We start from the raw sequence: 21955 nt of genomic DNA on the forward strand, positions 1-21955 counted from the left end.
GTATGAAATAACATACAGGAGTTGTGAAGAGACCTGGACTTAGCTAGTAGCCAGTAGAATCATTTGTTCTTGGTATGAAATAACAATTAGAGTTCTGCTATTACAAATAGAAGAACACATCTCCTTATATTACACTCTTTAATTACTTTTACATATCAAGAATTAGTTTAGGAGAAGAATGCAAGTCCCTATTCATGTAGAACTTGAAATCCAACTGTACCCCGGAGATTTTCTGATTCCTCTTTCAACCATGTTCCTAACCCTCTCTGCTTCATCCCATTCCTTCCTTTGAGCATATGTATTTGCCAAAAGCACATAATTTCCTGTATTCTCTGGCTCCATCCCAAATAGATGCCTAGCAGCAATCTCACCCAACTCCACGTTACCATGGATCTTGCAAGCTCCTAGCAATTACCCCCAAATCTTGCATCAATTTCCCTCACCCTATCCTTGATAAGACTGTATGCCATTTCAACCTCACCTGCTCTTCCTAGTAGATCAACCATGCAGGCATAATGCTCCTTTAGTGGCTCAATCCCGAAAACCTTATTCATAAGTTGAAAATACTTGCATCCTTGTTCAATCATCCCTGCATGTCCACATGCATTTAGTACGCCAGTGAAACATACCTGGTTTGGCTTTATACCTTCTTCTTGCATTCTGGAGAAGAGATCCATGGCTTCCATGGCTTTTCCATGGTCAGCCAGGGCTGTGATCAACGTACTATAAGTGACCACATCTGTATCCTTCATTCTGTAGAATTCTTCCTGTGCCCGTTCGATATTGCCAAATTTTGAATGCATGTGGATCAGTGCGTTGGAGACGAACAGAGTCCGATCTGCAATCCAAACATATAAGAAAAACCATCAAGACATATTCATCATATTCAACGTTTGGATTTTAGATTAGAGCAATGTCCTTTACTTTTGTCTTAAACTCTACAGATTTATAGGTTTTAAATCAGGGTCCTTGAGTGATGGTGTTGAGAGATTTTTGAACCAATGCACTAGAAGAAGCCTTAGACCAATAGTAGAGTTATATACTAAACTTACCACAGCATCCCTCTTCCACTTGGTCTAGTAATTTGCTCGCCATCTCGACACCGCCAAGTTGAACACAAGCTGAAATTGCTCCTACAAATGCTACCTCGTTGGTTTCCAAATTTTCTTCTTTCATTTTCTCATACACTTCAATGGCCTCTTTTGCATACCCATTTTGAGAATAGCAAGCCACCATTGCTGCACAGCACGATGCATATGGTATTGATATTTGTATTCCATTGAAGATCCTTTTGGCCTCTACTACATCTCCGCACCTCCCATAACCAGCTATCAAAGCAAGCTTCGAAACCGGATTCCTCTCTGGCATTTCATCATAAAATTGCCTAGCAGCTTTCATGTTACCGCAGTTGGCATAACCAGCCACCATAGTTGCCCAAGAAAATGAATTCTGCTGCTCCATTTGATCAAATAACTCCTGCGCATCACCCATCATTCCCATCTTGGTATACCCACGGATCATGGAAGTCCAAGCAATGATATCCTTATCATCTATTGCAACAAACACATTCCTAGCATCCCGTATGAATCCACATTTGGCATACATATCCATCAGCAAAGTTATCACAATCTTGTTGCTCAAGAAACCCAACCGTGCCACCCTTGCGTGAACTTGTCTTCCTTCAGCGGAGAGCACTGACGAGAAGGTGAAGGCCGATTCCGGCACGCCTGCCTGGTGCATCCTGGAAAACAAAGACATGGATTGGCCAAAATGGTGACGTTGAACATGATAGCGAATGAGAGAGGTCCAAGTGAACTGATTTTTACAGTCGGGTATTTCGTCGAACAGATGGCGGGCATAAAAGAGATTGTCAGCCGGAAACTGTTGCAGCCGGGTGAGTAACTTGGGAAAGAGACGGCGGAGAAGATGGGGTTGGGGAGGAGATTTGATGAGAAGGACGTGGGTTCGTTTAAGTTGGGTGACATTTTGGCTGAAGTGGATGCAATGAGTGATGATCCATGGATTTATGCGACAGCAGCTGAGGATTGGCAGTGAGCGTCGAAGCTCAGCGCTCATGAAGTTCAGAAATGAGCCACGAAGACGACGACGCGAGGATTCTACGGTGTGTTAAATAAATGTTAATGGTGCGGGAAAAATGAGACTTTAAGCAGACGCCTCGATTGCGTTTTTTAAAGTAAATAAATAAATAATATTTATTATTTATTTCCTTTTTTTTTTGCTATTTTATCATTATTTTTTGCATTTTGAATATTAATGCTTCTACTTAAGTCTCGTTTACTTCAGAGAGAATGGAAATAAAAACTTTGATGGCGTTTAGTAGGACCTATCTCAAATTTGGGAATCATTTTTCTTGAAAAGGTGCAGTCTCATCTATCTCTTACAATTTCATCAATTATTCTCATTCCTATTACGTGGATCTCCCAAGTTACACATTTTAATCTTTCACTAGAGTTTAGGTTCGAGGTTGAATTTTTCATCTCCACATTTGTTCAACCAACAAAAAAATTGAATAAAAATCAATTAGTTGATGGGATTTTATTATAAGATATTATAAATTTCTATTTGATTTATCAATGATTTAATTTTACTTTATGTTATTATTAATTAATATAAAAAGTTGTTAAAATAGAATTCGTTATCATTAAGTATTATAGTAAGAAAAGTTAATATTTATATATTTTTTAGTAGAATTTGTGGGGATGGAAATTCAAACTCACTATCTCTTGATCGGATATAAATTTTCTTAATTAGTTGAACTATGCTCAGTTTGACATAATTTTTATATTAATAATGGTTATTCTAATAAAAGTTTATAACTTTTTTACTTTATCAATTTAATTTTAATTTTTTTATTATTTGTTAATATCAATTAAATTATTATTATAAAAAAAATACTATCAATAAATTAATAAATTAATAAATTAAAATTTATTATTATTTTATTTTTAAAAAATAATATTTGCACTCTTTTTAATTAATATATTTATAATTGGTAAGAAATAAGAATGTGGCATTTTAGTAATTGTTATATATCTAATTTTTATTTTCATTCAGATAACTTTAGTAACATTAAGTGTTTATATTTTTTACAAAAACAAAAATTGTTTTATATTGCTCATCAATAAAAATTGAGCTTAAAATAAGTCACTATCATGATTCTGCGTAATCGATGCTCCAGCATTGTAGGGGCGTTAAACAACAAAACAAAGTCCTTCATGCTCTACCAATGCTTACCTGGCTCAAATTGCTTAAAATAAATGAATTTTTGTATAATTTCCATAAACCACACTTACATGAAGGCTAATTCCCATGATTACAATAATTAAACATTAAATACACATGCAAAATCGAGCTAGGGTCCTCAAAAGCACAATAAATCCTTCTATAATAAAACCAAAATGACATTCTTATGGAGGGTTAACCACCGACCTAAAAGCACGATCCAATATAATCAAATATATATAATAAAAATTTTACAAAAGAATCAAATAAAAACTCAAACTAAAGTAAAAAAACTTGGTTTGAAAAAATATTTTAAAAATAATCTACTATATGGGTCAATGCAAAGTCCGATCCAACTTTAACCAATGAATTGTGTCAGGAGTTTAGTCTTGACCCAAATAGTACTTGAGGTCGAAGAGTTTACTTCTTTGGATCGAGTCGGTTGAATAGAGAGTAACTTAATGAAAATAAAAAAGATATCTTAATAGAGTTTCGTCTCAAAATCAATTAACAAAAAAATGAATAGCACGTATATATTTATGAATCTTTATCTTTGTTAAGTTGATTTTTTTTACAAGATCCTTAACAAATTGATCTTGATGGCCTCTAAAAATTATACGTAGTGCCACCTCAGCATGGGTTATGCATTTCGGAGATAGTCCAAGCATACAACCGGAGAATTTCTACCGATCAAATTACGGAAGTATTTCTCTCTGAAATTCTTCACGAGTTCTTTCGACACACAGATACGCTGTCCTTTTGCCGCCGTCGGGTATAAATAAGGAATAAATAAAATGTAATCTGACCATCAAAAGTCGCTTTGGCCGAGTGGTTAAGGCGTGTGCCTGCTAAGTACATGGGGTTTCCCCGCGAGAGTTCGAATCTCTCAGGTGACGTTTTTAATTAATTTTTTATTTTTTAATCTGTAATAAATTAATAATATTGCAACTCTTTTTCTCCGTCTTCTATTTTAAAGTTTTCATATTAATTTCTAAATTTATATGAAATCTCTTTTATTGATATTAAAAATTATTTTCCACTTTCTTAGAAATTAAAACAATTTTGAACTCCAAACGACATGTATACTTAATTATTAATTAATAACTTCTTAACATTTAAAGTTGGAACAAATTTTCAATCAGGGAAGATATTACTTACCATGGTTTATAAAGCACATAAATAGATATACTTTTTAACCAAATAAATTTTCTTTCATATGGTTATCAATTTCTTAATATAAGCTTGAAAGTTACATAATTGTGAAGATAAATTTATAGATCCAAAAGTATTTTTAAAAATAAATTTAAATCGTAAAACATACTAAAAAATTAAATTTTAATGGCTTAACATTTGTAAACCAAATCAAACATTAAATCGAGTCGTCTCCAAAATCGGGTATGATACGTCCTTTTTGTGCGTATATTTTTTATCAAACTCCTTCAAAATTTGTATAACTATTTAGAGGTCGTTTGGTTGGGAGTTTTACTTAGCGGGGAATGAATATGGTAAGTAAAGTATTTATTTGTTACACAATAACACATCTTTTATTTCCGTCAAAGCGAGCGTAGTTCAACGATAATTTGTATATATCTCCAACAAAAAGGTTGTGAGTTCGGTCCTCACCCCATGTTTTATTTAAATAAAATCAACAACATTGTTTAAAATAATTTTAATATTTTAACTTAATAAAGATAAATTAATTATTGGAAGTTAATTTTGATTATTTTAAAGCTTTATACAAATATATCATTTTGCTAAATATGTATATATTTAATTTTAGTAAAATAACATTTACTATTAATTATTCAATGGATCATTGTGCTAAATTTTCAATATAGTTAAATTGTCAATTTAAGATTTGGAATGCGAATATAAAATAATTTATAACTTAAAACAATTTAATTTATATTATTTATTTTTTAAATAAAATTTGATTAGTGATTAATCAATGTTTACAATGAGATAAAATTCATACTTACAAAGTAATCACACAAAATAAATATATATATATATATATATAATTTATTTTCAGACCCCTTAAACTCAGACATCTTAATCTCAAACATATCTACAACAAAATACATCTTGATTCGTAGGTATCTGAGTCCTACGTTACTTTTTGAAACCTTGAACCGACCAAACGGTTTTTAGTGGCAAAAAAACTTCCTTTAACGAGGACAAAATATTTGCCTAAACATGGATTAGTAGCTGTTCTTATCGACTTACATAATTGGACTTTTTGATGTGGCGTATTCTTCCCGATTTAAAAATTTAATGGAACCCTTGGTGGGTAGATGGCTAGTATTCTTCGAATCCATTTTTTATGATATTAAAGAGCTCATGCTTTGCTCAGACTTGTTGGCTTGGCCTCTCTTGTAGCTTTGTCATAAAGTTTCACCATTGTCTTTTCAACATGAAGAAAAAAAAAAGTCTAAAAATCAAATTACTCACATTAGAAATAGATCGTTTCATTAATTCAACGGTCCCTTTAATTTGATAAATGCACTGTTCATATAAAATAATTTTCACCCGTGCTTGAGGGTTACCTGACTAATTGAACCAAACAAAAGTTCACTTTCATCCTAAATCAAGCCTTAATTAGTAATTTATCCAAAATCAGTGTCTGAAGAACGTTGTTTCCATCGCTCATGCCGCGGTTTCAATTGATGAAAAAAAAAAAAAAAAAACTCTGGCAAATTCTTGAATAAATTGCCGAAACAAAGAAAAAGAGGAGAACAAAAACTTCAGAAAACATTTATTTTCTCCATTGTTCAGCTCTCTACAGTAAAAATCTAAATCTGCGCTTTGTTCTTTTCAAATGAAATAGCGAACCAGGATCTATTTTATTGCGAAATCAGATTCATATATATATCATATCGGTTACAGAATACTAAAAGAAGGAGCCAAAAATTAAAGGAAACGGTAAGGGGCAAACCGGTAAATCGCGATCAGGTAGAAGCTTGAGCGAGCTTGGAAACCTCGAGATCCGCAGCTTGCTTGAGGAAACTCTGATCGCCGTCGTCGAGCGCCATCTGAATCGGCGAGGAGCCCAATCCGTCGGCTATGGCGAGCAAGATGTTCTTCATCTCGGTGCGGAACTCATCCGCATCGACGGTGCCGCTTTTGTCGCAATCGAACTTCTCGAAGATGGAATCGTAGAGCTGAGTGAGTTGCTCCGGCGTGGTGGCGACGTCGACGCCGTAGTGAGTCTCGATCAGGCGGAGCGTTTCGAACGCCTTCCGGAGCTCCGATCGGGACAGAACGCCGTCCTTGTTCAGATCCAGAGCCGCGAAGGCGCTGTCCACACTCTTCTGGAAGTGAGATTCGTCGTCCACGAAGTTCTTCACCGTCGATCCGTCGATTATGACCACTGCCATTTTCTCTCTCTACAGTTTTTGTGTGGTGGTGACTCGGTGACTCAGTTGCGATATAACTTTGAAATCGGTTTGTTGGGGTTTTTATATTTACGGGGAGGGGACCACATGTGATAAAACGAAAATTCCGCTGCATTTATTAATATATTATTCTTTTTCTTTTTAATAATTCAACAAAATTAGAAAAGAATTATTTTAAAGCAAATAAAAATCAATAGATGTGGCTCACGTGGCTTTGAAATATCTGGTGGCATTTAAATATATTGAGATATTTACAGTTTTTTTTCTTTTTTCTTTCTTTCTTTTTTTTTTTTTGTAAAAAAGTCAAATTTTGGTGATTTGCGTCAGTTTTAACTTAATCCCAAAATATTATTATAAATAGCGTGCAGACAGAAAATAGACAAAATCAGAAGTTAGGAATTGTAATTAAATATTATGGATTGATTTACTCCATTTTGAGGTGGGAGAAATGGAAAGTCAAAATAAACATCAATTAAAGAGAAAACTTTGTGAAATGAGAATAAGATTTCTAAAACTGCTTTGGAATTGGAATAAAGAAGATTATTATTAATGTATTTTTTTTCTTTGATGCGAAGGTAAGGATTTGAAGTTATTTATATTTTAATTAAGTTATACTTAAATTGACATTAATATTTGACGTGAGACTAAAAAATAATGGAAAGAAAATGAGATAAATGAAATTAGTTGGATAAAATGTAAAGCTCACCCAGCTAAGAATGTTATTATTGGAATTTTGATAATGATAATAAACAAATAGAAAGAGATGATTTTGGTACTAAATAAAATTGATTTTCATTCTATTATTTATTTATTCATTAATTTATTTTTATTATTATTGAGAATATGATGTTACATTTTCATATTTACTATCATTTATTATGAGTTTTAACTTTTAAAAGAGTTATGTTTGAAGATTTTTTTTTTTTTAAAGAGTAAGTAAATTAGAGAAGTTTTTCTTTTACCCAATTAAGAGTAAACCGCATTTGTTTTTGTTGATTGAGGAGGTGTTAAAACTTGTGTATTAAATTTTAATTAGATCTAAAATTCTTGTACAAATATCTAGATTCTCTAAAATACAACTTATTTCTTTCTTCTCTACTTTCAATTCGATTGATTTACTCGATTTTCGGATGATAGAATATTATATTATAGAATTTATCATACATGAAAGCCATTCTTTAAGAACAATACTTTAAGTAGTGAAAAGAAATGAGAGAATAAATTGTAAAAAATTAAACCAAGGAAATGAATAGTTGCACACCACCTGTTTGTAAAAAGGTGTGAGAGAAGGGCGAGGGGGGCGTTGGGCGTGTCGTGCGGCACTGAATATATTCGAACGCACGCCCACATGCAACCGCGTCCGCCCCTTTCCGCACTTGGTGCGCTGCTTCGCTTCATATTTGTGGCCAAAAGGATTAAAAGCATCTTCCTAAATAAATTCTAGGTTTAAATCGTTTATTTCATTTCCGTCCATAAATTTTTAACATATCGTTATATTGTCTGACAGAGGAATGGAGAGGGAATAGAACACTTGTTAGGTTTTAAATAAACCTTCTAGAAAAGTTAGAATTTTGACCCATCTCTCAAATAAGATTACCTCTTATTCTTTTCTCATTTTTTCCCATTTCGTGAACCTTCTCATTTATTCATTTTTTATCTGATGTTTGGTGGAAGATAGAAATATTTAAGTGAGAGAGAATGAGAAAGTAGAGAGGTAGCGGAAAGTGTTTTAGGATTCGTGTTGAAAGAGAAAAGGAATGGCTTTGTTTAATTTTAAATTATAAAATGGGTTGAAAATCACCATGCGACTCAGTTTGATTGGTCCTATAATTTTTTCAAATATTTCAAAAAACAAGAGATGAGTTTTCAAAATTTAAACTAAAATGTGAGGGGAAAAAAGTGAAAATCATCCAAAGAAATTGCAAAAAGGATAAATGCATCTAAAATTATATTAGAAAAAAAATCATTTTTCACTCTTAAACTTGGTAAGTTTTATTAATTTTTAGTCTAAACTTTCAATTTCGAATCTCATAAATTTAGATAAGTTACTTTCTATTCAATTTTAAAAATTAATGTAAAAACTTCTAAAAACTCACAAATTTAATAAAAAAAAATTAAGTTTTGCACAAATTAAATTTTATTAACGGACAAACTTGACAATAAAATAACTACCAAAACTTACAATTTTTTTAATAAAAGAAAAACAGCTCAATTGTCGTTTCTTACGAGTCTTATCAATTTTGTGTCAAATACATGTTTTATAATTCATTTGATAATATTTTTGAACAAAATTTGAAACGAAATTTATTATAGGATAAAAATTATTACACTTTTAAAGTTTAAAGTGAATATTGCAACACTTACCTACATGATTTAATGAATTTAAAAATTTATAGTAAAAAATATTCCTCGACAAAGTTAAGGATTAAATTTGATTTATTCTTATTGTATTTTGTATGTATTTGTGCTTCCTTAGATAAGCTCTCGGATCCCACTTATGAAACTAAACCTTAGATATTAATTTTCTCGAGTTCTTTGGTATTTTATTGTTGTCCCTAAAGTAAATTATAGCGACAAAAAAAAACCAAGTATTCGAATTTTTTTTTGACAAAAAAATAAAAAGCCGAGTATTTGATTAAATATACACAAAGATGATAATAAGGAAAAAAGAAAAACCTACATCCCCTCCCTTTAGGCCTTTCGTTTAGAACATAAAACAAAATAGAAAACAGAAAAAAAAAATTAAAGAAGAAAGTCAAACGCCTCTCCTTCCTGAGTCAGATTTCGTCAACGACCGAAGCCTGACCAAGAAATTGACTTTTTTCTCCAACGTGGGCCCCTCTTTCCTCTTCTTCCCCACATACTTCCCCGGCGACGAATCCCAATTCTCCGGCGAACCCACCACCAGCACGCTCTCCGGCGACCGCATCACGCACGCCGCCGTTTCCTCATACTCCGCCGCCGCCTCCTCCCCCCCACCACCACCACCACCGGCTGCCAAAATCCGCGACTGCAAGGCGGCGACCACCTCCCTCATGGCCACGTCAGCATCCCCTCGGTTCCTCAACAGAATCTCCCCGATCTGCGCCGGCGTCAACCCGCCGCCGGACCTTATACAGCCATCAACGACATCAAAAAGCGCGTGCGACTCGATCCCCAAATAATTCCTCACCAGTGACCGGAACGCGCCGGGCCCGCACGTGCCAAGGCACACGTGTACGTCCATCCGGCCGCACCGGACCAGCGCCGGATCAATCCTCTCTCTGTAATTAGTAGTGAAGACGACGATCCTCTCTTCCCCACAGCAGGACCACAGCCCATCAGTAAAGTTCAGAAGCCCCGACAAGGTCACGCGCCCCGCCTCCCCGTCGTCCCCACGCGCCGCCGTGGATCCCCTCTTCTCCCGCTTCGAAACCCGATCCGCCGTCAAATCAACCGAGCAGTCGATATCCTCAATCACAATAATCGACCGGTTCGTGGTCTGAATAAGAAGCGACCGAAGTTCGGAATTATCCGAAACCTTCGTCAATTCCAAATCGTAGACATCGTAACAGAGGAAATTCGCCATGGCCGCGATCAAGCTCGATTTGCCCGACCCGGGGGGTCCGTAGAGGAGATACCCACGCTTCCAGGCCCGGCCGACCCGGGAATAAAAGTCCCTCCCGGCGGCGAAGGCCGTTAAGTCGTCGGTGATCTGTTTCTTGAGGTCCGTTTCGAGGGCCAGAGTGTGGAAAGTGGAGGGATGACGGAAGGGGACGGAGACCCAGGCGGAGTCGTAGGAGCCGTGGGCGTTGTTGATGAAGAGGCGGCGGTCGCGGGAGATGCGCTCGAACTCGGCGGCGGTGGAGGTGACGTGGTCGAGGTAGAGGGAGAGGAGGGCGTGGCGGTGGCGCTTGGGGATTTTGAGGGAGAAGGAGCGTTTCTCGTCGAGGGAGTCTTGGACGGTGTCGACGTGGTGGGTCCAGGAGAGCCGGTGGCCGTTGAAGGAGTCGTGGACGGTGTGGTTGGGGGCGACGGCGAAGGAGATCCGGTTGGAGGATTTGGAGCGGGAGAGGGAGAGGCGGCGGCAGGAGGCGGGGCCGTGGAGGGAGGAGAGGTAGAGGGCGACGTGGCGGTAGAGGTCGTTGAGGTCGACGGAGCAGTAGCCGTTGAATTCGGGGATGTCGAAGTAGGAGAAGGGGGTGAAGGAATCGTGGAGGGATTCGTAGAGGGAGTGGAGGAGGGAGAGGAATTGGGAGGGGAGGATGTTTTGGAGGACTGTGAGGAGGCCCAAAAAGGACCATAGTTGGGACAGCAGCTCCATTTTCTCAGAATGGCTCAGAGGGAGGGAATGGAATGGAATGGAATGAGCTTTAAAAACAGGACTCAGTGTGGACTGTGGAGTCAGTCGGCTGTTCAATGTGGGATAAAGCTAAAGGTGAATGAACGGTAATGGGAAGCCGTGAGCCTCACTTTTCTCTCTCTCTCCCTCTAATACTTTTTTAGTTTTTACAATGTTGATGAGGATCTATCAGTTATAAGCTCAGACGTATTTGGTAAAATGATGGGATCGGGAGTTGGAAGTAAGTGATGAGTGATGGGCGCTGCGCTGCGCTGCGGCGGAGGCGTAGAAGAAGAATCAGGCAGCGGTGCGTTGGGGCGCGCGCGAGGGACACGACCGGCTTTTGCTTTTGTGGCGCGCAGATGCTCTGCGTTTTCTAATTGTTCCCTCTTTCTTTCTCTCTCTCTCTCTCTCTCTCTTTCTTTCTTTCACATCTCAAACTTTCACTTTTTTTTTCCTCAGTCATATATTTAGAGGGTCAGTCGGAGGATGTTGTTATGACTTATCACTAGTTTTCTTGGTGTTCAACATATGGGGAGTGAGTTCTATATTTTAAGCTTGGGGTAAAAGAGTGGAGAGTTTTAGGAAACATGTATTGGGATGCAAATTTAAGAAAATTATTAGAGGGAGTAGATGTTTGAGGTGGGGGTTGTTCAATAAATCTCACGCTTGGCAAATTCACAAACAAACATGAGTTCGATGTCTTAAGTTAAACCCACCCAGATGAATGAATTATCTCAATTGTTTACGATTACTCCTTTATTCATTCAAGGTGAACCCTACAACAATAACAAAAATAATCTTAAAATAACTAGATGATAAATCAATCTTGGCCCAAGAAAGTTAAATAGAGTTTTGTTTTGAAAGATATCAATGATCAAGAAGAAATGAGAAATTTGCTTCTATCTTCAAGATTTTGGACTCTCCACAACCTAATTTATCAAACTAGATTTTGAGTTTTAAAATACGCATTTTAAAAACGAGAATATAAAGAAAACATAAATTGCATTCATCAAATGTTATCTTCCAAGAGTAAAGTTTACATGTCTATCTATAGTAATTGAAAATACACCAATAAAATATACAACTTTGCCAAACTAGTCTAAATTTAGCCAATACCCTTTAAATTCATACATAAATCTCTTAAATGTAAATATATAAATTTGAATGATACATAATGCATTAGAGATGAAAATGAATTTGGATTTTTAGATTCATGAAACTTCTTGAATGAAAAAGTATTTAAGAAGCTTGAATGGTGCAACGCTTCACAAAATACGAACAATACCTTAGCTTGGAGGTGATCATTCAATGCTTCTTGAAATTTTTTAGTTCTAGTTAGTTAGCTCGCTCTTGTGATTGGACCTTGTGGCATAACGATGTGATCATCGATTTCAATTTGTACTGTTCTCAACTGATTTTGAGCAACGTGATCTTCATTTGAATGGGTTGAGCTGGAAACTCATCTTGAGAAAATGGTTGACCAAATAAAATTTCAGTTGAATCAGTATCCGAACAATGGAGAGAATTTAATTTTCATTTTTAAAAGTGTTAATCTCTGCTTTTAATGTCTAAAGTTGGATGAAATTTATGGCTTTTTGCCTTTAGTTTGTGGGTTTGTGAACATGGTTGTTAGTCTTTTTTCTTTTCTTTTTTTTTTTTGGTGAACCAATTGCAAATTCTTTTCTTCTTTGGAGGGCTTTTACTTTTCATAAGCAAAGTTTGCATTTTTATGCTACCTTTTTTTTTAACAAAATAAAATACATTTTTCCTCATAAAATGCTAATGGGAAAAGACAACTTTGATACTACCCATCTTCAAATTGTATCTATACTAACATTGTATTCCTTTTCTCTTTTCTCTTTACCCTTTTTTTCTCTCTCTCTCTCTCTCTCTCTTTAAACTCCTTTAACTTTTATTTTTTGGGCTTAAAAATTGTTGAAAAATGAAAAAAGAAAAAAAAAGGGCTAAAGTGCAATAGAGAGAGGGAAAAAAGAAAAGAGATTTAGGGTTAGGAAGCAAAAGATATCAACATCAAAATGTGTGTGTGATAGGTTTTTTTTTTTTTATTTTTTATTACATGTGTAATGGAAAAAGTTGAGTTAATAGGGAATGTCAATGAACAAATTGCCTTTAAATTCTTAATTTTGGCTTCACTATTGTTCTTGTATTTTTCTACAAGTCAAAATTAAACTTATTTCATGTCAACTTATGTATGATATATTAACATGTTAAATTTGACTTGGTAATGATATTTTAGTTGACTTGGTATTAATTGAAGTATTTTTGGAAGTATTTCTTTTGCAAAGGCTTTTTGGAAGAATTTCTTCCCATAATAGTATTTTCAAGCAAAATAAAATTTCACCTAGTATTTTAGATGTCTGACATCTCTAGATCACCACGTTTGTTTGAAAATATATAAGGATGTCTAAGAATATCTTAATAACCACGTTTGTTTTGCAATATTTATTCATGAGAATATTCTATATTTATATAATGTTCCAAAAATACTCTTACGGATATTCATATAATTTATACATTAATCTAATATAATTTATATTTATATAATAGATTTTTTAAAAATTAATGTAATATTTTCATTTTTTTATATTAATTGTGTATATATTAATTTCGTATGTTATTAGGTAGAATATGTATTAATATAGTTTTTTAAAAGTAATTAATATTGAATATAAATTTCATTTTCAACTTTAATATTTTCCAAAAAGTATAATTATATAATTAATGTTATCAGAAGATAAATTAATTTATTATATTATCAAATTATATTCTTTTAATAAGAAAAATATCAAATATAAGTTGATCATTAAAAAAAATATTGGTTTTCCAAATATTAAAAATAAATAGAGATATTATATAATTTAATTGAAATTTATTTTATATGTACATGTAATATATAAATATACTTAATTGCATAAAATTGTTTACTAGTGAGTACATTAATTTATTTAAACTATAAAATTATAAATAAAAACAAAAAAATTTGATAAAAGAAAATATATGAAAAAATAATAAATGGGCAAAAATGTTAACATAGAATGCCCTCGATGACAATCATGGAAACTCATTTTTCAAAAGGGTATCCAAAACAACTCGGATGCCTCATGTATGGGCATCTATCCTAGCATTTGAGATACTCGGATATCTTACATTCCCGCAAAACAAACGTGGGAATCTGTCCGGTCTCATGGGAATCTTGCGAAACAAGAAGCCCCTAAATGTTTTCTAAACATAGAAAAAGTTTTTAGATAGGTATTTTAATTAGCTTAATTAAATAATTTAATGTGTTTAGAGTGATGGTAGAATGAATGATTTTTAAAAAAATATATATTTAAACATAATTTAGTGTGTTACAGTATTTCTTATAATAAATTTAAGTATAACCGATCTTTTTTTTTTTTAATAATCAATTTTTTCATTAAGTCACATTATTACCCTATTTTCTATAGAACTCGTCGACCCTTGACTAGTTACTATTATGGGTCTAATATAGTCAACTAATTTAACCTTTACGAATAACTACTTTATACTACATGTTAGCTCATCACCCATCCCTAGCTAGTTTGGCCACACCCAAATAAAATGTTAACATGCATCTCATAAAGATGAATGTTTTTCGAGATTTTAACCAGATCATATAGATTATAATGGAACCTTTAAAATCATATCAACTGAGCTAAAACTAAAAAAAAAACAAAAAAAATTATATAATAATTTATGATTCATTTGTTAACGTTTCTATTCTTTTTGTTTCTTGTTTTCAATTTTATTAAAAAACCTTTGTTCCTTGTTTTTCATTTCGTGGGACTATTCTCAAAATTACATATAAATTTTTGAAACAATCGAAACATGTTTGTCGTTTCTTGTTTCCGTTTTCAATTTGTTACAAAGCGCATATATATATATATATCATCTTTAAACTTATGGGAGTTAGAGTCATATAATTATATTTTTCTTTATTAAAAAGGAAGAAAAGCCCTTAATTATTATGATTGATAGATGACTAAATTATATAAAGGCTCATGAATTGTATGGCCCGTTTGAATTATATCGTTATTGTTTAAAAGTTACATTTTAACTGATCTTAAGCTTTTTGCCTTCTTCTTTTTTATTATTAGCATGATGAGTCACTCTTATTTCTTCATATTTCTCGAGCCTAATCCTCATTTTTGTCTATTGATTATGTGAGAGAGATCCCATTTTTTGTTCTTTAATCATGAGCGGGAGAGAAAATAAAGAAAAAATAATAGTTTAGTGTGTGTGTGTATATATATATATATATATTTTTTTTTTTTTACTTAGTACTTATAATCTAGACTTAATTAATAGATTAAATCTTCAATCACTCATTACTTTTTGTTCTAATTTTAAAATTAGTCAAATTTAACAGGAGAGAGGGATAGAATTTACAATTGAATAAAATTCAGCTCATTGACTAAACAAAATAAACAAGAAAATGAATTATAAAAAAAGGGAAAAAAAAAACAATATGGTCTCGTCATTCAAAGTGAAGGACCAAGTTCACAATTTAGTTGGATGAAGATTGGTGTCATTTACCTGAAAATGGCCTTGTTGCCCCTTCTCTTCATCTTTCTCCTCACCTTCACCATTCTGGTTCTGGTTTTGGTTCACAAAAAGATCAAAATCTCCATTGACGTTCTTCTTCATCGGCGACTGCCATGCCCCCTGCCCTCCAAATTGATCTGCCAAAACCCCCCCTTCGTTAAACTTCTCTCCCCTGTCCTCCCCTGCATCCACATCCCCCTGCTGCACCACCAGCAGCGACACATTCGTCGCGAAACTCGACGTCACCAATGCATCCCCCAGCACTCCCAGCTCCGGTGAGTCACTCCACTCCGATAGCCCCGACACCAGCGGCGACACCATCCCTCTCCCTCTCCCCACAATGTACAGAGTGAACTCGTTTTCCATTGTGCTTATTGCCTTCAACGTTTCATCCCCATTGTTCACTAATACCTCTGCGTACCTTATGGATGGGTTGCTCGAGATTTCAGACAGGAAGTTCTGTATAAACTCGTTGTCGATCACCTTCTCCTTCTCTGCTCCGGCTAAGGCTGTAAGAATCTCCACGTTTTCTTCTCCTGGGAAGTCTGTTATTGTCATCTCTTTGACTTCGTCGCCGGGGAGGAATCTCACGACTGTTACTAAGATGCCTGGATTCTCTGACATCCGCCACGCATAAGCTAGAGCTTCTCTGTCATCGGGGCCGCCGATGAAGAACAGAGCGAAGCGTTGTTGCAGGCGATTGGAACGATGGGAGTCTGTGGGGCCGGAGGCAGAGAGGCCACGATCGACAAGGACCGCGACAGAACAGGGGGCATTGGCCATCACATTGTTGTTGACAATCCCAATTGAGGGGTTGCCATCTTCCAATCCGCCGTCGAGGGTGGGTTGCTTGTGAAATGGGACGAGGATCAAGTGAACACGCTTCTCCGCTGCAATACCGCAGATGTCGTCGTGCATTGTGGCGTAGGGCGACACCGCTGTGAGGGAGTGGATGGTTACACCATTGTGCTCGCTCTCGAACTTGTCAAAAGCATTGATGATGTGATCCGTCTGGACCTTGGCTTTGGCAGAGCTGGCTTTGCATTGGCCATGGACAATGAGCATCGCGGTGGCCCGACCAGCGAGCTCAACTAGGTGGATGGCGAAGACTAAGAGCGGCGATTGCTTGGTGGGGTTGGAAGCTCCGAGTAGATGGATGAGGCCATAGACATTGCGGGTGGAGTGGACACAGGCAACCACTCGGAACTCTGCCTCTGGTTTGATGCTCTGAATGGTTCTGTACCTATTTTTCCTCGAAGTCTTGATTGATTTGTAGGTAAAAGCCAATGTTGGTCCAATTAGAGCCGTCATTACCCAGAAAGACATGAGCATCACTGTGAAAGTGGCAGGACCCAAAGCCTACCAAAACACACAAAGTTCAGTCATTTCAAATTCAAGCAAGAATCTCAATCCAAGTTGTGTTGGGAATATAAAGTTTACAAGTTTATCATTTTACCTGCATATCACGTCCTGCACTTATAATTATCAACGCGAGTAAGCCTTTGGTATTCATTAGCGAACCGAGAGTCAAGCCCTCACGCGGCGGCATGTTGCAGAAGATAGCCACAAGGAAAGTGCTGACAATCTTGGCTGAGGCAGCCAAGAAGATGATCAACACCACCAAACCCCAATCCGAGTCTTTAGAAATGCTACTCCAATCCACTCTGAGGCCAGTCACCAAGAAAAACGTAGGCATCAGAATTGATTTAACCAAATCCTCCACCTTCCCCATGATCATGTCCTTCAGCTCACCCTTGGGCATGATAACTCCCCACATGAACGCCCCGACAATTGAATGCGACCCACACGCGTCGGTAATCAAACCACACGCCACGACGCCGGTCATCACAAAGCAGATGTGGAACTCATTGTAGTTCCCATCCTTGCTGCTGACGCGAATGAGCCACTTTAGAGCAGGGCGGAGGAGGAAAAGGCACGTACAGACAAACACAAATGTGGAGGACACTGCATAGTATTTGCCTGCATTGCTTATTGACATGGTGATCACAAGAAGCAACCAAGAGCAGAGGTCCGTGATAACGGCGGCAGATAAAGCAGTTCTTCCAATCTCGGAATGCAGAAGCTTGACATCTGAAAGGATCCGCGACAGGTCGGGGAAGTTGGTGGCAGCCAAGGAAATCCCCCAAAACAGAGGACCGTGGGCAGCAGCCTCTCCCATCTTTGGTTTGTTATGGTTACTATTGATAAGGTGATGCAAGCCAATCCCAACAGGAATTGGAAGAATAAGACCAAGCAAAGCAATGCTTATGGATTTCCCTCCCGCCCGAACAATTGGGGCCATGTCCAGCTCGAGACCAACCAGAAATATGTAATAAACCAGACTCAAATTCGCCACAGTTTCCAACGCCAACAAGCTCTTCAAAGCAAATATATATTTAACAAAGAAATCATTCAACCCCAATACCGACGGCCCCAGCAGCACCCCAGCCTTCATCACAAAAAAGAATCAATCAAATCATCAAACACGTAATGGGCATAATCAGAACACAAATATCAGAGTCCAAATTGAAACTTACAAGAATCTCAGCGACAATGGGAGGCTGGCGCAGAGGTTTCAGAATAAAGATGAGAACACGAGAGAAGAAAATAATTAAGCAAAGTTGGAGAGCGAAGACAGGGAGAGTTGAAGCCACGGGATTCTCAGCCCGCCATAGAGAACCCTCGTGAGTTATATTGCTATTGTAACACACGACGGAGTGATCATCGTACCGATGCTTTGTATAATACTCAACGGGCTGTGGCCACTGCATCTTCGAGCGTCGGAACCACCCAACACGGTTGTTTCCGGCACCGGCGTCTCGGCCACCACCGCCCTGAAGAGAAAGAGAATGGAAATGCACAGGAAGATTTCAGAGATTGTCGTAAAAGTTCCGGTAAATAAGGAACTGGGCAAAATTCGAGGTGGGATTGTTGGAAATCTGAGATGCAATTTGGTTATTTATTAATTTATGTTTCGCCAAAACATAGAACACAGCTATGTTTGTTTGTTTGTTTTTTTTTTTTCTTTTTTCTGTTGCAGCCGTTCGTCAAAAGAGTGATCGATTTGTTGTGATGTCCTGTCAACAGCCTTCATAGACCAAATATGGGTATTGAAATGGTGAGAGTTAACATCAAACTTCAATCTAGATTTTCTTTGTATAAAAAAACACCATTACATAAAATTTAGAAATTTTTTTTATGTTAAATTATCTATCATTATATGGAAGATTGTCAATAGTGTAAATATTACAGATTTTATATTCATAACATACGAATTCTTGGGATTTAGAAGAGCTTAATGAAATTAAACTTTTGTCTCCTATTTTACTACGTGATAAAATCTTCAAATGCCAAGAAATTACTATTTGAAATACTAAAGAGATTTAGTAATGTATATCATGGAAAACTTTTGATGCGAGAAAATAAAAATAAAAATAAAAAAGTATGGTAATTGACGTTCGTTTTCTAAGTTTCCTCTCAAATATTTAAGTGGAGAAGTGTGCTCTCAAGTTTGACAATGATATATTGAAACCTAGATTGAGATTGAGTTTTTATTTGGCAACCAAAAACCTCTAAATTTGTATGTTGATTATGATGTCTCGAACAAGCTGTGTATATTATTGAGTAATGCTATTTCATCGAGCAAACATTTACAAAAATAGTATTGTTGCTGCTAAATTGATGTAACTTCAACCTCCATGACTATAGATGGGAGCCCTTGCTATAAGTAAGACCTTTTACCTTCAAATATATATTTTTCTTTTTCTAGTACGACAAGTGGGGTGGAGGATTCGAACTTATGACAACATGTACCAATTACCGCTAAGTCAGAGCTCATGTTGGCTTCAAATATATTTTTTTTTATCTTTCATACCTTGAGTGAGATTATTATAAACCAAATTGTCTAGTTTTATATTTAAGAATCTAAACGTACATCTTAATACATATTGTATTTATATGGTTCAATTATTTCTTTAACTTTAATTAATAATAATCAATAAAGCTATACAATATCATTTTCTTATAATTTTTTTTTAAATGTTAACGTACTATTTTAGTAGTCCCTATCACTTACAGATCTAGTTCATTTTTGTCACTATACTTTTAAAATGTTTATTTCGGCCATTGTATTTTTAACTTTTTGTTCATTTTAGTTCTCGTACTTTCAAAATGTTTGTTTTAGTTCCTGTACTTTAAAAAGTGGTCATTTTGGACCCTATTTGCAAAATTTTAAAACTAATTCTACACATAACGAAAACTATTTAATATAAAATCACAGTTACATTTCAATAAAAATATTGAGTTGAAATTGTGGTAGAAAAAACGAGATTAAAAATAAAATTAAGATATCAAAATGGTCACTTTTAAAAAGTTCACGGAAATAAATGAACATTTTAAAATTACATAGACTAAAATGAACAAAGTTAAAATTACATTCACAAAAACAAACATTTTAAAAGTACAAGAACTAAAATAAATTAAAATTCAAAATACAGGAGCTAAAATAATATTTAAAAAGAAAAAGAATTATATAGAATAACTTTGACTCTGCTCCTAATATAAAAGCTTACTCCTTTTCATTCCTTGGGTTGGGAGGAAACCAAAAAGGAAGTAACCCTAAAAGGAAAATATGGAATTTGAATTAGGCACACTTGTTGTAGAAGTTCCTATTTCTTATGTACATTTAAAAGATATGGAAAATTACAAACAAAGAAAGAAATATTTAACCAACTAAATTTTAGACTTAATTTATTTCTTGTTCATAAAATTATTACTGAAGGATCGATCTTCATGTTTTGTTTACAAATTATTTGTCGAATGATAAGTAAAAATTGAGATTTCTTAATTTTTTAAACTACAGACTCACTCAATAGATACTTTAAATATTATACCTATTAAATCACTAGATTTTTAAAAAATTTTAAGTATGGTTAATATTATTAAAGTTATGACATGTGTGATAGCACCATCATGTCATTTCAACTTATATTTATATAATAGACATGTAGCAATTAAATACAAACACTATCCAAATTTCAAAGAGATAATTGAAAGCTCTAAATTTAAAAATTAATAAATTAATCTTTATTTTCCTCCCAGAGGTTGTTATTATTAGTTAAACTTAGGTGAAGGGGTAGTTGAAAGTTGGATGGAAAAAGAAAATGTTTGGTTAAAAATATAAAAACATGAGCTGTGATTAGTTGAATTTATTTATGAGATGGCCCTCTCATTGTTATCGCCGTTAGTCAATTATTGTTGGTTGTCGTGTCCGGAGACAACATTATATTCATGTTCTGATCATTTTTATATATATATATATTTTTTGGTTGGTGAAAATTTATTTATTGTCCTTTTCACTTGGAAACTCTCGTCCATTCCCATGTGTCTACATTATCTATAAAATTAATTTATTATTATTTTTTTCTCTTTTTGATCTTTCTATGTTTCATCATTAACTTTAATTTATTTTAGTTGGATTGATTTTAAAATGGTACTATTTTAGTTCATTTATATTTCCTTTTAATATATTTCTTGAAACTTTTTTATCTTTGCGTCAACTATTCTTTTTTGTGTTAATACAATTTTTGTTAAAGATTTTGCGAATAAAGTCTCGTGAAGTAAACGTTATATTATTTATTGAAGAAATAATTATTTAATTATTTTGATTGTATGCAATATTTATTATCTAATTTTATGAAAATTAAAGATTATAAATATAATATTGAATATTATATAGTTGACATACAAGAGAGTCGTACTTATGTTATACCCTAAAAAGTGATAAGGTTGGGTGATATAGTCATTTTGTAAATGTTACGGGTGATTTGATCAAGATTATTCATGCGGAGACATGTAGGTGAGATATCATAGACAACAAGTTTGTACAAGATTGAACTGCATAATATTTAATCTTTCTTTGTAAATCAGTTAAAAGATAAGATAAATATTTCAGGGGATAATCATATGTGCTCGATCATTATCTAAAGTGATTTATGAACTTTTGCCCGTGAGGGTATGTCCTTTGGGTGAGAGTGACTTTTATAAGCGACTCAATAAGGCTATTAATTTTGGGATGTAACCAAAGAATGAAGCTGAAAACAAAATCTCATAAAATTAAATTCACTCACTCCCATTATAGTAGTTCTCTTAAGTACTCGAGACTTAAACAATAAGGCTTCATCCTCTCATTAACTCAAGAGATACGTAGTTTATGGTTGGATCATAAATAGAGCGTTCATTGGAAAATGAGTAAAATGAGTGATACTTAAGTATAAGATATAATTACAAGGGCAAAATATGTTTTGACGCGGCTATAATTTCAAACAATTTATGAATGTTCAACTTGCATATAGTGATTATATCCATGGACGTAACCTATCTTACAGTGCATAAAAGTGCAACACCTAGT

At 34.8% G+C, this 21955-nt stretch overlaps 3 protein-coding genes, 1 non-coding gene and 1 pseudogene across 4 annotated transcripts; 1 reads left to right on the plus strand and 4 right to left on the minus strand.

Annotated features, from left to right (window-relative positions):
- Positions 1 to 21: 21 nt before the first annotated feature.
- LOC111020961 (pentatricopeptide repeat-containing protein At3g29230-like) lies at positions 22 to 2173 on the minus strand. The gene is made up of 2 exons (XM_088127260.1): positions 1053 to 2173; positions 22 to 838 (listed from the first exon to the last, which is right to left on the minus strand). The coding sequence occupies exons 1-2, from the start codon at positions 2074 to 2076 to the stop codon at positions 405 to 407; spliced, it is 1458 nt and encodes a 485-aa protein (XP_087983386.1). The 5' UTR covers positions 2077 to 2173; the 3' UTR covers positions 22 to 404.
- A 1884-nt stretch (positions 2174 to 4057) lies between these two features.
- TRNAS-GCU (transfer RNA serine (anticodon GCU)) lies at positions 4058 to 4139 on the plus strand. Its single transcript has one exon. It is a non-coding gene; the product is annotated as a tRNA-Ser (tRNA).
- A 1833-nt stretch (positions 4140 to 5972) lies between these two features.
- Positions 5973 to 6685, minus strand: LOC111020923 (Calcium-binding EF-hand family protein). Its single transcript, XM_022297718.2, has one exon. It carries the CDS (start codon positions 6618 to 6620, stop codon positions 6192 to 6194), a length of 429 nt encoding a protein of 142 aa, XP_022153410.1. The 5' UTR covers positions 6621 to 6685; the 3' UTR covers positions 5973 to 6191.
- A 2542-nt stretch (positions 6686 to 9227) lies between these two features.
- LOC148209450 (AAA-ATPase At4g25835 pseudogene) lies at positions 9228 to 11621 on the minus strand (annotated as a pseudogene).
- A 3771-nt stretch (positions 11622 to 15392) lies between these two features.
- On the minus strand, positions 15393 to 18647 carry LOC111020956 (cation/H(+) antiporter 15-like). The gene is made up of 3 exons (XM_022297758.2): positions 18084 to 18647; positions 17003 to 17995; positions 15393 to 16905 (listed from the first exon to the last, which is right to left on the minus strand). The coding sequence occupies exons 1-3, from the start codon at positions 18315 to 18317 to the stop codon at positions 15502 to 15504; spliced, it is 2631 nt and encodes an 876-aa protein (XP_022153450.1). The 5' UTR covers positions 18318 to 18647; the 3' UTR covers positions 15393 to 15501.
- Between the last annotated feature and the right edge of the window lie 3308 nt (positions 18648 to 21955).

Source organism: Momordica charantia (genome assembly GCF_013281855.1).
Source record: "Momordica charantia cultivar OHB3-1 chromosome 8 unlocalized genomic scaffold, Mcharantia_2.0 BLBB01000008.1, whole genome shotgun sequence".
In the NCBI taxonomy this organism is placed as follows: domain Eukaryota; kingdom Viridiplantae; phylum Streptophyta; class Magnoliopsida; order Cucurbitales; family Cucurbitaceae; genus Momordica; species Momordica charantia.

Bases quoted from the DNA above. Each gene is read 5' to 3' on its own strand.
- LOC111020961 (XM_088127260.1), bottom strand. From the start codon at position 2,076: ATGAGCGCTGAGCTTCGACGCTCACTGCCAATCCTCAGCTGCTGTCGC. The intron at 839-1,052 runs GTAAGTTTAGTA...TTTGGATTGCAG, and splicing joins AGTGGAAGAGGGATGCTGTG to ATCGGACTCTGTTCGTCTCC.
- LOC111020923 (XM_022297718.2), bottom strand. From the start codon at position 6,620: ATGGCAGTGGTCATAATCGACGGATCGACGGTGAAGAACTTCGTGGAC.
- LOC111020956 (XM_022297758.2), bottom strand. From the start codon at position 18,317: ATGCAGTGGCCACAGCCCGTTGAGTATTATACAAAGCATCGGTACGAT. The intron at 17,996-18,083 runs GTAAGTTTCAAT...TTTGTGATGAAG, and splicing joins CCATTGTCGCTGAGATTCTT to GCTGGGGTGCTGCTGGGGCC. The intron at 16,906-17,002 runs GTAAAATGATAA...GTGTTTTGGTAG, and splicing joins GTGCAGGACGTGATATGCAG to GCTTTGGGTCCTGCCACTTT.